This window comes from Pinus tabuliformis, chromosome 6 (genome assembly GCF_031772625.1).
Source record: "Pinus tabuliformis cultivar Carrire ecotype Pingquan chromosome 6, CPIR1, whole genome shotgun sequence".
In the NCBI taxonomy this organism is placed as follows: domain Eukaryota; kingdom Viridiplantae; phylum Streptophyta; class Pinopsida; order Pinales; family Pinaceae; genus Pinus; species Pinus tabuliformis.
This window is the reverse complement of record NC_142292.1, coordinates 1,102,779,313-1,102,792,360: the sequence shown is the minus strand read 5'-3', so window position 1 is coordinate 1,102,792,360 and position 13,048 is coordinate 1,102,779,313. Positions and strand designations below refer to the sequence as shown.

Here is a 13,048-nt window from a genome sequence, read left to right as displayed (position 1 = left end):
TTAAGTATAATTAAATTAAAGATGAAGGAAACTAAATAAATTGCCACAAAATACATTTCTTGAAAAACCTACATTATTAACCATTAGGGATTAAAGTCTAAAAGATAAACTTAAAACCTAGAGATCCTGCAGTTTTGACTAAACCCTGTGTTAAAACTTAAAAATGGATCTACAATGTTTGTGGAAACAGTTTCGTCATGAACTGATGCATAGAGAGGAGAAGGGTTGTGTGTGGAATCCAACTGCATAGGAGAAATTCGCAATGATATACAAATTCACAAAACCTTAGTACGGCAGGATATACAAATTTATAAGCCCTCACTGTGAATAACAGGAAGAGAAGAGAGATGCAGAAGTATTTGGTAGGAAAGCTCTATTTCCAATCCTATTGCATAGTAAATGAGGCTTGACATATAACAGGTCGGGTGATGATGAGAAAGAAAAAAATATATCGGCTCCATATCAGACCACATTTACTATGCAATAGGGTTGGAAATAAGGCTTTACTACCATGGGATTGGAAATAGAGCTACCGGGTTGGAAATAGGGCTTCCCTATTTGGTAGCAGCCAAAGGCTTTTCCGATGGCACCTAAGTATCCCGTCAAGGTCAGCGAATTTTATTTGCTTCTAGAGAAATGTTTGAAGACTGCATTGTCACATGAGCATCGTTTAAACTAATTTATAACTTTGGAATTTCCCGGGGTCTCACCAAAATTATTTTCCGATTTCCTCACAGTATTGTAATGGCAGAAGTGAAATTTTAAGGGAATCGTCCCGCCATTACGTCATACGCTTTAAGTCTGACCGTTACGTCCAAAGCATTAGGGTTTCGGAAAAGGAGGCGCTTACACAAGTATTATTGTGTCTGTCTGTACGATACGGAGCGAAGCACGTGATGGTTCAGAGATCACGAAAAATATGAAGTGGAAATGGACAACTTGTTTCCAATCACATTCCGAGTGACAGCGCAAAAGCAGGCAGCAATCAACCACACCCGCAGCTTCATTCAGCTTTTTTGGATTTCGGATACTACGGCTCTATCGCACACAGTACCGCCACTCTCTCTCTCTCTCTCGTAAGGGTAGGTAGGCGAGTCTGGTACCTCATCTCAAATGTACGCCTGCAAATCCTGAAGCGAATGTAATTGGATTTTGAAGAGATTAGGGTAAAATTGCCAAAAATAAGTTTTCAAGGTTTCGTTTTTGCGTGTTGCGAGGAAGCCGCATAAGGAAGGATCTATGTTATCTTTCGTTTTTGGGTGTTGCGAGGAAGCCGCATAAGGAAGGATCTATGTTATCTCAGGCTCAAGCATAAGCATAAATTTGTACGAGAACGAATCGAGGGAAATAAATTTTGAAATGACAGACAACTGACTACATATAGGAAAAATAAATGGTTAAAAGAAAAATACGGAAATAATTTTTGAAATGACAGACAACTGACTACATATAGAAAAATAAATGGTTAAAAGAAAAATACCCGGCACTGGCAAACTCGGAAAGCCTTCCTCTGGTTGAGAAAATTATTAGCGCCACTTCGGCATCGCACAGTACTGAGAGCTCGTAGGCTTCTTCAGCAGCACGTTCCGGCGTTTCGAAAACGTGACCCCGCCCCATTGCAAGATCCCTCTGCTTCTTCTCAGGTTATTAGTAACATGTATTCTGTCTGCGTCGTTGCAGGGTCACGAGGGTCTGGAATCTAATTCTTCCAACAGGTTATGTGGACGTGAGAGAAGCCACAAATAAAATGGAAACCTAGTGCAATGCACACATCATGGTTATTAAATAAAAAATAAATAACTAAATGTAATGCCCCTCCCATGGCACTTTACGCGGCGAGCGGTTTTCTATTAGCTTATTGATTTGGTAACGCCGATATATAGTTAAACTGTGATGGTAAAGCAGTGGATCCCACTTCCCTTGTTCCAAAACATGTGTCCATCATCGTAGTTGCTGAGTCAACGTTGGGCATCATCTTGAATGCTCATACCATACCATACCATATACACATCCTCCATCGTCGTGCCACTGATACATACATGAATGATGTATGTTCACACGACGCGGATGATTTTGTAAAATAGCGTGGGATCAACCGCAACCGCAATCAAACCACCCCGCTTTTCCGACCAAAACCACTTTTCCTTTTTTCTTTTCAAACCAGGTAGGTACATAACACTTCATTTTCTTCTTCTCCCTTTTTTTCACTACTAGGGGAGATTGGTATCCCGCTAGGTTCACGGAATTTTTTTATTAGCAAGGTGTTTTTAATTGTGACAATTAGATTAATTGAGAACTTAACACTTTACTAATCTAAAACTTCGATTTTGTAAATAATAAAATAATTTATATTTTAATTTTTTAATAAAAAGCTATAATTAAGAGAATTATGAAAGTGAGATTAATTGAGTTGACTCACTAAACTTAATACATTACTGAACTAAAACTTCGATTTTGTAAATAATAAAATATTTTATTTTTTATTTTTTTAATAAAAAGCTATAATTAAGATTGAGGTAACTTTCTAGATTTAACACATTATTCAACTAAAACCTCGATTTTGTGAACAATAAAATAATTTAAATTTTATTTTTTAATAAAGAGGGATAATTTGGAATTTTAATTGTGTGCAATTTGTAATTGGGATAGTCTAAAAAATTATAAATTAGCCTAATGGAAATTTTTTAAAATTATGATAAAATTTTGTTAAAAAATTAAAATCTGAGTTATAGTTGTCAAATTTCAGGATTTTGGGTGTCCAAGAGTTCTTGATGGTGCTGAATCCATTTCTACCAACAAAAAAACCATTCAAACATTCCAACATTCTGATTTTTTTTTTTAAATTACCAAATTGTTACAAGAAATCAGCCTTCAAAACGAATTTATGCCATCCCTAAACAACACCTTTAATATAAAATTAATTTACACGCTACTACTAAATTATATACACTTAATATAAACCTAAATTAATAAAAATCATAAGCGATAACCTTAGCACATATTACGCACATTTAACTGCTTTGCCAAACAAATTATTCCAACGCTAATATAAATTAATCATTAGTCAAAACTTTAGTTGCTTTGAAAAATAAACTATCCAAAAACTTTATTTCTAATATTCTTATGTTACTCGTTCTTCCCTTTCTTGACCTTAACCCCACTCCGTTTAAGAGAATCATTAGCAATACTGACATCCCTTAGGCAACATACCAGCGATTAGAAATCTCGATTTCCGATATTGAAATTAAAAATGAGATTTGTTTTTAATACTTTAAAATTGGATTTTAATTTAATGAGTTGAGCGAATTTAGGGATACATGTTTTTATTAAAAAGAGGAAGATTTAAAGTATACAACCATAAATCGCTCGTTTAAATTTGATCAAACCTCCTCGAAAGATATTAAAAAAACCATAAATTTGCAGATGAAATTTTATGTTTATTAACATTCATTTTGTATTGGCAAAGCACAGCTACTGGTTCAGAAGGAAATCGTTGGGAATCAAGTCAGGTTCGTCCATATGGAAAAGCTTCAGAAAGCTTCAATCCTTCTTCTTGGGAAACTTAAGATGGTCTCTTTCTTCTGGCCCCTGTGTCTACATTGGACTTGACCCAACGCTGTTCAAGCTGGAATCGATGATCTCTCCTGACTTGATCCTCTTCTTTTTTTCAAAAGGTCTTTTTACGTGGAATAAGCTTATAAATTCATGGATCTCACAGAACCCTGTTTGGAAGAATGGAGATAATTTATCCATTCCCCTCCCTCTTCGCCCCTTATGGGAATCGGCTGTCAACAGTTTCACAAGCAAAGGAATCTTGCAATCGGGTTCATCCGATGAACTCATTTGGTCCCTTGAGAAGCCCTCTCATTTAATTACTGTTAAAGATTTATATGTTGCTCTCTCTCCTGGCCGTCCGCCTTCCTCTCCATCCTTTCCTTTCAATTTTTGGAAAGCTTCCTGTCCGCTTAAGATGATTCTCTTCTCTTGGCTTCTCTTCTCTAACAGAAATCTCTCCTGGGAGGTTCTTCAAAGAAAAGATTGGCAGGGTCCAGGTCGATGTCAAATGTGCCTCATCGATGCTGAATCCAATCTACACATGTTCTTCCAATGTGGCGCAACATCTTCAATCTGGTATGAACTGTCCTTAAATTATGGTTTTACTCACCAGGTTTTTCCTTCTGTTCAGGATGGTTTCAGGTGGTGGAGCACGCAACGCCCCCCCTGGCGTTCTCTTTTCGTTATTACTTGCTGGTTCCTTTGGAAGTGGAGGAATGATCACATCTTCCAGAATTCCTGTCTGCCCCTTGACTCCATCTTGTTCAGAATTTCGGGCTATATGCCTCCTGTGGATTAATATCTGTCCTGGCATCATATGTTTCCTTCTCATGTGGAATTTTGTTGTATCCAGATTTGTTTTTATCTTGCTTTTGTGGGATATCTCCCCTGGAGATCTTGTGGAGCTATGCGCTCAATATTTTGATCTTTCTTAGTCATCCATGCGGTTCTGATCCTATGATCCTATGACAATATCTGATTTCTGAATATCTGCGCCTAATGGCATTTTGACCTCTTATGTATCTAGACTTTTATATTCTCTTAATATAAATCATGAAGTTTTTTATTTCTGAAAAAAAAAAGCACAGTATGCATAGCATGGAGCAAGAGCTGAGAAGGTTCCAAGGGGAATGATTTCATGGGTAATAATAAAGCGTGCACCATGTAAATATTCAAATCAAAACGTTGTAGTCTATGTGGGATTTTTTGGCATATTCTTTTAGGTTGAATTTGATGGCATATGTAAAAGAATTCATAAAATTTTCAAAATAATGAATATATATGCAAATAAAAATACATTTAAAAAAACAAAAAAATTATAATTTAACTTAAAATTATTTCACCTACTTTCGAAAAAAAATCAACGAAACAAAAAATAATTAAACATCGTCTTAATAGAAATGCATTACAATGTGTGCTATCACACTTATGCGAAACATCACGTCTTTGTTCACTCTCTTTTATCAAAATGAGAACTCATGGCTCTATCTTTTTCGTAACTGTTTTCGTACTACACTTGTCTCTCTCGCTTTTCTAACTTTACCATGGTGAAAATTAGTACAACATTCTATACGTTGAATGATAAAAGAAATCATATATCAAAATAAATATAAACATTATTGGAAGTTTAGAGGCCAAAAAAAATTATTGGAGAGGGTACCAACTCACAATGGAGCTAAGAGGGCACTAACACAGATCTAACTTTAGCACTTCATGACTTTAACTAACGTCACCATCATCATATGATTCTTTAGTTAGTAGGAGTGTAAAAAGAAGTCAAATTTGGTAAAATTCATGACATTTTTTTATAGCAATAACAATCAAAGGTTCAAAGGAACGCCAATATAAGTATAGGAATGTCAAAGACAATAATCAAGCGAAATATATAGACATGTGAAATCACTCGGTTATGACCATGTGGACCATGACGGTGATGAGATCCACATATCCTCCTTCAATTACTTATCATTGAATGCTATAGTGCACATTTGTTGAGTCTACACAATAACAAATGGCAACATGAAGGTTCCCAATCCCAACTACAATCATCTGAATAGCCCGTTCGAAATCCTCCTCCTCTCTGCATCAAATGTGTCTCAGTGGACACATGATAATGAGTCAATTCCTTCCCATTGCTTTCATTTCATGCTAATAAGTTCGCTCAACATTGCAACTGTCAACTCAATTGTTGACATTGTTAGTTTTGCTAGCTCGACTTTTTCTACATCCATCATATACCAACACGATGACTTGAAAACTCCCAAGAAAATTCTCGCCTTGTAAGACATGTCAAGATGCGGCGTCGATGCTACCTTATAGGGTGCACAATGTCGTGATGAAGGGGTTGAATATTGTTCCATGTGTCATATTTTAATTCGAGTGAGGCAAACAATAAAATGAGGCTTCGAAATTGGTTGGGGTGAAAAAAACTTGCCCACCCCAACCCCGCAAAGAAACGCCTATACTAATTATAATGAAAACACAACTCTTTATAGCTTATCAATATCAACAATTAACATTTAATTTACATAACTATACTAATAATAATAAAAACTAAATATATTGTAAGCATTTAACAATAATGAAAACACACCTCCTTATAGCTTCCCATATTTCCCATAAATTATTTAAAAGTGACATGTGTTACGGGGAAAAGTGTCTACATAGAACTGCTTATCCCACTAAGGTGTGGTAGCTACCTTAGAAACAAACAAAGTAAAGCTATTTTCGTTTTTCCTTTATGAAATATAGATGAGAGAAGAACAAAGGAGACCAACCTCTGTCTTGCGCTTATCTCCTAGTTCGATTCTCTCTCTTCTGATAGTCCTTTGCTACTTGCTTCCTTGTACGCCCAGCTTCACAGAGTACCTGTAGAATCAGAGTAGCATAACACTATACAAGAACATGGATCTATAATCATAAACAATCTAGGATCAGATGTAAATTGACCATACAAATGCATAAAACATAAATGACACAAGAGTATGGAGGAAAACTTGAATAGCTTTTATTGATAATCAAGAAAGAGCCAAGGGAGTTACAACCAGTTGTTCTGACCCAGCATCATCCTCTCAGCAAGTAAGCCTTCTTCACCTCATACAAAGCTTAGATCACCCAACACTATGATGTTGTCTCAAGAAACCAACAGCAATTCCTTACAAGATGCAAAATTCCAGCCTCTGGATCTCTGGGATGAGGGATCCATATATAGATATCTGTAAGGGAGATGAGTCAGCTTGTGATTTGATTAGTGTCTTCCCTCTGATAGTTCTTGCTTCCACTTGGAGATTGATGATCTCTTACTCATTCTTGGTCGAATTTAGAGAGGCAAGTGTCAGTAGAGAAGTTTCTGGAAGATTCCATGCCTCTCCACCTCGTGGATTGACACTGCCATTTGTCACTTCTCGCCTATCGCACCCCATAGAAGGCATTTTTGAAATGCAACGCACCCACAGAGTGTATTTAGGTGAGATGCAACGCACTTTGCCTATGGAGCAGCTGAAATGATCCTGTTTTGACCAGTTTTGAGCAGTTTTTCATGGAGAACTTCTGGGAGAAGCTGTAATTAGCTGACCTTGTTCCTTTAGGGGTTAGAACAACACTTTTAGGGACTTAGGAGCCCTTGCTTTATGGACATTTTATGCTTGGGGTTGCAGTGCCCAAAAATGTCTATAACAGTTGCCCCCTAAAGCATGAGGTCGTTAATCTTTTTTGATGTCGGGTGAAATGCTTTATTATGAGGATCCGAAGTTCTTTCAAGCTGGGAGGAGACCTGTAATAAGATACAATACAATACATTATCTTCATAATTTTTCATGATCTAGTTGAGGCGGGTATTCCCATGCTCAGCTTTATAAATTCATTTTCATGTACATAAGACAGACAATCGTCTGAGTGTAGACTGATGATTCTCGTAGAGCCATCATCCCTTTGATTGGATGATTATCTGTGCAGCAACGATGTACATTTGATGTATTTATTTCCCTGAATATATATCGTAGCCCAGATGGATGAAACTAGATCCGGGGTCTTCAATCTTGTTCGATCTTCACTCGAAGTACAAGTCTATCCATGTGAGAGATGTTCTGGAGTCGAACATGGAAAGACATCGCCTGATTACCAGCCAATGATGTAAGCTGTTAACAGGCGCGAGAGGAATCACCGATAATGATAATGACCCTCAAGGTACTGCAGTACAATTCACGTGGTGTGAATAAAGGACTTGGTGTCGAACACCACGCAAAATCTTTCGGTCGAAGGCCATTGATGTAAACCTGTCGCCGGAAGTGAGAAACTTGCCATTGAGGCATGCAAGCTTCAAAGTACTGAACGGGGTGTTCCTAGATCGACTTCTTGGATAATGAGCTGATGTCGACAAGAAGCAATCTGTCATAGGAGGGCCTTAATGAATCCCACATTAACGACACTGAACGGAGCAAATGATTTTAATGGAGGTGAAAACGATCTGGTGATATAAGGTTCAGGGTGGCGTCATGAAAGAATGGAGCGTAAATGTATTGTAGCGGGTGAGACACAGATGAATTCTCTGAATGACTTCTCTTCAACATATCGGCGACACTGACATGATGGATTGGTAGCATTAACCCCAAATGTGGATGGTGTGATGGGACCATGGTGGTGTGACCGGTGAATGAAACAACCCAACCCGACTTGGATGTGGAGTGAAAGTGTCATGTTCAAGAGCGACTTGCTACCAACAAAGTTTCTTCAAGTTTTCTTCCCAATTTTTCCCCAGTCATTGCTGACCAATACTTCTTTATTTTTGTCAAGCTTGAGGAGGATAACATATGCTTGTTCTATAATTTTCCCTTCGGGCAAACCCATCGCTATGTTTTAACGAGCCTAGCGATAGTGAAACTCGTTCTTGTCTGCTATGGACAAGTTTGTCGCTATTAGGTTTTAACGAGTTTAACGACAAAGATAACTCGGTCCTTTTCAATTTTAGAGAGTCTGAAAAGGGACGTAAATGAAACTCCAAAATTCCTTTTTCGTCATCTAATCCCTTAAGTCCGAAAAAGTATAAAACAATACAGAAGGGATGAATTTTTGATACTTTTAACGAGCCGAAAAAAACAAGCGCTCGATCTTTTTGTGTAATAATTCCTCAGGTCCAAAAAGATTAAAATTTAAAGGAGGGATAGCACTTCCGGTCCCTTTAACGAGCTGGAGAGGCCAATGGCTCTGCAACCTTTTCATATTTTACAAGTCAGTTGAAAAGAGCTTAAAGAAGACTCGTTTTTTGAGGAACGAGTGATAAAATTGGGTAGCAGCTGATTCCAGGTAAGGTTTGGAATTTTCCAATCACGACAGTGTTACAAGGATGGCTAGTGGGATCACTCTTCGTAGCTGTTCCTCAAAAGGGGTAAACAATCAAATGGAGGTGAATGATCGGCCAATACAGAGTGGAGGTGATGATGAGAACAAGACCAAGGCTTTAAAGGCTGAAGTACTACATTCACGATGGTTATTTACTGGGAAATAGTTCATATTTTAATGAGATTAAACGCGGGGAGAAACATTTGCTCATGACTTATGTTTATTTTTTAACGAGCTTGAACTATGTGCTAAAACTGCTCGATTAATCCAGTCGTAAAATAAGAATGTCTCATATATGAAAACAACAATTTTTTGAGTTTTTCCCCACATCCTTTCTTTATGCAAGTTAGGAAATGACCAATCCTACGAGTTTAAAGGGTTAGAGGACCTACACATTTAAAAAATAAATGGTCGCTCTTCACTTGCATGCCAAAAGGTTTGCATGCCCCCAGGTATAAAATAAAGCTTCAAGGTCACCTTTCATTCTACCGACAAAACATTTGTTTTATCAGGAAAGGTCTACCTCTTTCAGGTTACCAAAGATTGTTCTATTCACACCGCAAACAAAACACTTCTTCGGTGATGTCTACCGAAATAGACAAAGGTGAGACAATCCACTCACATAACTTTGACGAGGGAATCTTATTCTAGTCTAACCCCCTTTTCCAATCACGGACGGGAGTACAGACTAGTCATATACCTCTCGCGGAAACCTACCCTATACTCGAAGTTTTCCTGCCGAAGCAGACCAGGGTGCATGCCCCCTGGGTTTCAGTCATGTCCCCCGAATCACTCGCGCTCATCAGGTGGACGGACTGGAGATTGATGAGACATTCCTTGTGTGAAAAGACCATTTAGGGATGGTATATGACTATTTTCCATGCATGATCCGGGAAATGAAAGCTGGTCTACGAGCTTGACCACTCTTCCTTCGTGCGGAAAACACATTACTCTAAAGAGTGATGGGACAATGGCTCCCATGCAATAAATATAGTCTCGTCCAAGGAGTAGATTATAATCCAGGGGTCCTTGGACTACCATTACATTCATATGAATGGTTTTCCCTCTCAATGTTATGGGCACATTGGGAAGGATCCCTAATGGTCGACTGGTTCCTTTGTCAAAGCCTATTAGATTTCTCATCTCAGGCAAAAGCGATGGCGAACCAAGCGCTTTCCAAGCAGTCGAGGAAAGGATACTCATAGAATCCCCTTCGTCTATGATGGTACCGGCCATAACCATTCTATATATTTGAGCAATGATTCGGAATGGTACACTAGCCGGTAAACGGGGTCTACCTAGTTGATTCCAATCAAAGGAGATAACTAGGTTGCTTGGAGGTGGGACCGAATAGACGGCCGGGTACGACTCTGACGAACTTCCTTCCTGCGGTAAAGGAATGGGTAAATTGCCCCCATGTTCATCAGAGTCTGTGCTTACGAAAAGAATTTGGACAGTGTCATCCTTGTTCTCGTCGGTGACTGTATCATCTGAAGATGGAACCTCTGAAGGCAAGACCGGGTCAACTGCCGCCTCAAACTTTTGACTTTCATCTGGTATGGGTTCAGATGGTTCGTCTTCAATGATAGATGCTTCGGCCGACCACCTGGGTGGGTCAGCCGGATTTTCAACTAGTGACGGACTCGGCAAGAGTTTTTTATATCCAGGAGGAAGTCGTAATGGTGAAACCGGACGATCGTCCAAAACTCTTTTAGCCTCGTCTAAGAAGGGACAGCGGTGGACGGAATGATCGCCTTCGCACAGTTTACAAGGAAATCTATATTTTCCTTTTTGTCCTAGGACTTCGCTTTCACTAGTCGACGGTGTGTTTTCAACATGATCATCAGAGGTTGACGACACAGGGTTGTGCAAACGAGGAGACCAGTCCCTTAAGATTCGAGGGATGAAGGGACAATCTCTATGATAGTGGTCTCCTTTGCAAATGACACATGGCGATTTAGGCCTGGTCGGTGAAGTGTGAGGATTTTCGCTAGACGATGCTTGGTTGCCCCCTTTCGCTTTTGGCTCCTTCTTCTTCTTCTCTTTCTTCTTCTTTTCCTTCTTCTCAGGTACTTGATTTTTGGCTTTACCAGCCCCATCAAGCGAAGAGGAAGGAGGAGAGGAAGAATTGGAGGAAGTAGAAGGTTGGTGGGTAACTCTGGAATCGTTTAGTTGCTGACTCAATTGTTCAGGAATTGCGGTGTTCTGAACGACAGAGGTTGAGAAGAGCCATACAGGCAAGCCGATTGTCAATCCTGGAAGCGACAATGTGGCCATATGGGGTGCACCAACATCTCCCCAAGAGGAGAAGGGACTAGGATTTCCTCCAAGGGGAATTCCTTGGTTGGTGGATTCCATTTTCTCAACCTAAGATCAACGTAGGAAAGGGTGATGATTATTCCGTTTAAAATAAATTTTAGACGCTTTGACACAACTTGTTTTTTCAATTTTTAAGAGTTGAGAAAAGACAAAAGATGACTCTAGTCGCCTTCGATTTTTTAATGAGCCTGAAGTGACAAGTGCTCAGATGGACCTTTTCCGTTAAGGAGTCTGAAAAGGAACGAAAAGGACTGCTCTGGAAATCTAGGTAGAGGGATTACCAAACCAATCGCAAAACTGCAGAATACTTTTTACGGTACGGCAGTCAATCTTCCCGAATGCTGTGTTCAGTGCATTGCGATCGATAGGGCGGCAGACACGGCTTCCTATGGATAAAGGATTAAGCCTATTGTGGTCTCCCAAAATATACTCGACGGTACGTGGGAGCACAAGTCCGTACTGGCACTTATCGTCTCAAAGTGGAGGAATCACCCAACCATCAGTGAGAACAACAGTTACCAGGCTTTACGACGCCGGAATACGTCTCTAGCCTAGACTTCTAGATGTTGTGCGTTAGGTTCCAAAGCGGTGTTAGATTCATTAAATTTATTTTATAGTTGATCTTGCTTAAGAAATTTTCCTTTCAGGTTCACCGCGTGATGTAGATGTACAATTCCTAAAGTGCAATCTAAGATGATAAACAGTCTTTTATCTTCTTTGTGCAATGAAAATCCTAGCTATTAAGGAAAGAGAGACAGTATTCTTTCACAAAGAGCAAAGAGCACACACTATATGCACTATCCTAAATCAAACCAATCAAACAGTCTAAATGCAAATGCACATGCATGTATTTGTTTTCGGCTTTCTTAGTATGTGAATGATAAAAAGAAAGCTAATGCGCAAATCTGAATTACTTTTCAAGCGACAATTACTAACAAGTTTCTTTTCAAAATAAAAAATGAAGACAATCACAACACTTTACGATTCGGAAATGAATACTTGCTTTCGACACTAGAAAAAATACAAATTTAGATCAAATACAATAGTAACAGGGTAATCGACTATCAAGAGCAATCAGACTCTCTTCTACGACTGAAAACAACACTTACAACACTTTCAAATCAAGAGACGACAGTACAATTACATTACTTTTTTGCAAAGGAGAACTGAAAATGACTCAACAAATACACAAAAACATTTACAGTTCTTTGCACAATGGAGGCGGAATAACAACAAGGAAAAGGGGTCTCAAACAGAGATATACTGACTACAGGCAGAAAAATTCATGAATAGAACTGAAAAGAATGAACACAGAAACCAAATCTGAGGAACAATTCCTAGTCTGATCAGCGCACCTGTAACACAGTGAACTTGAAATATAGCGCACCTACTACACTCGGGAAGTGCACTAAATTTAAGATTCACAGAACAGAGCCTGCGCTGGGCCAGAGACGAGACTTTGTTTGGGTTCCGGGTCACAGTTTGCAGTTTAGTTTAGGGGTTTTGGCCGAGCAAATGGTAATCAGTAAATCAACAATCAGGAGTAGATCTAAGGAGGTTACTAGAGCTACCACAAGGGCAATCAGAGAGTTTGTAAATCAGTTGTTTAATTCATAAACAAAACCCGAAGATTGACTGAAGCGGCATTTATCTACTTTGCATTTGCATAGCAAATGCAGTTCGAAAGCTACCTGGCTCGACTTCAGGCTCCGTCTGTAAGTTTATAAAATAAACAACAAGGAAGATAAACAAACAACCTAATCGATCCCCAGTGGAGTCGCCATTTTGTTACGGGGAAAAGTGTCTACACAGAACTGCTTATCCCACTAAGGTGTGG

At 38.9% G+C, this 13,048-nt stretch overlaps 1 protein-coding gene across 1 annotated transcript in view; it reads right to left on the bottom strand.

Annotated features, from left to right (window-relative positions):
* Nucleotides 1-1,749, bottom strand: part of LOC149262767 (MADS-box transcription factor 6-like) — a 204,809-nt gene extending 203,060 nt beyond the window's left edge. Inside the window, exon 1 of the mRNA XM_089386439.1 lies at nucleotides 1,481-1,749. Coding sequence (XP_089242565.1) covers nucleotides 1,481-1,617 — 137 coding nt within the window. The 5' untranslated portion in view covers nucleotides 1,618-1,749. The remainder of the gene's footprint in view (nucleotides 1-1,480) is intronic.
* Nucleotides 1,750-13,048: the final 11,299 nt, after the last annotated feature.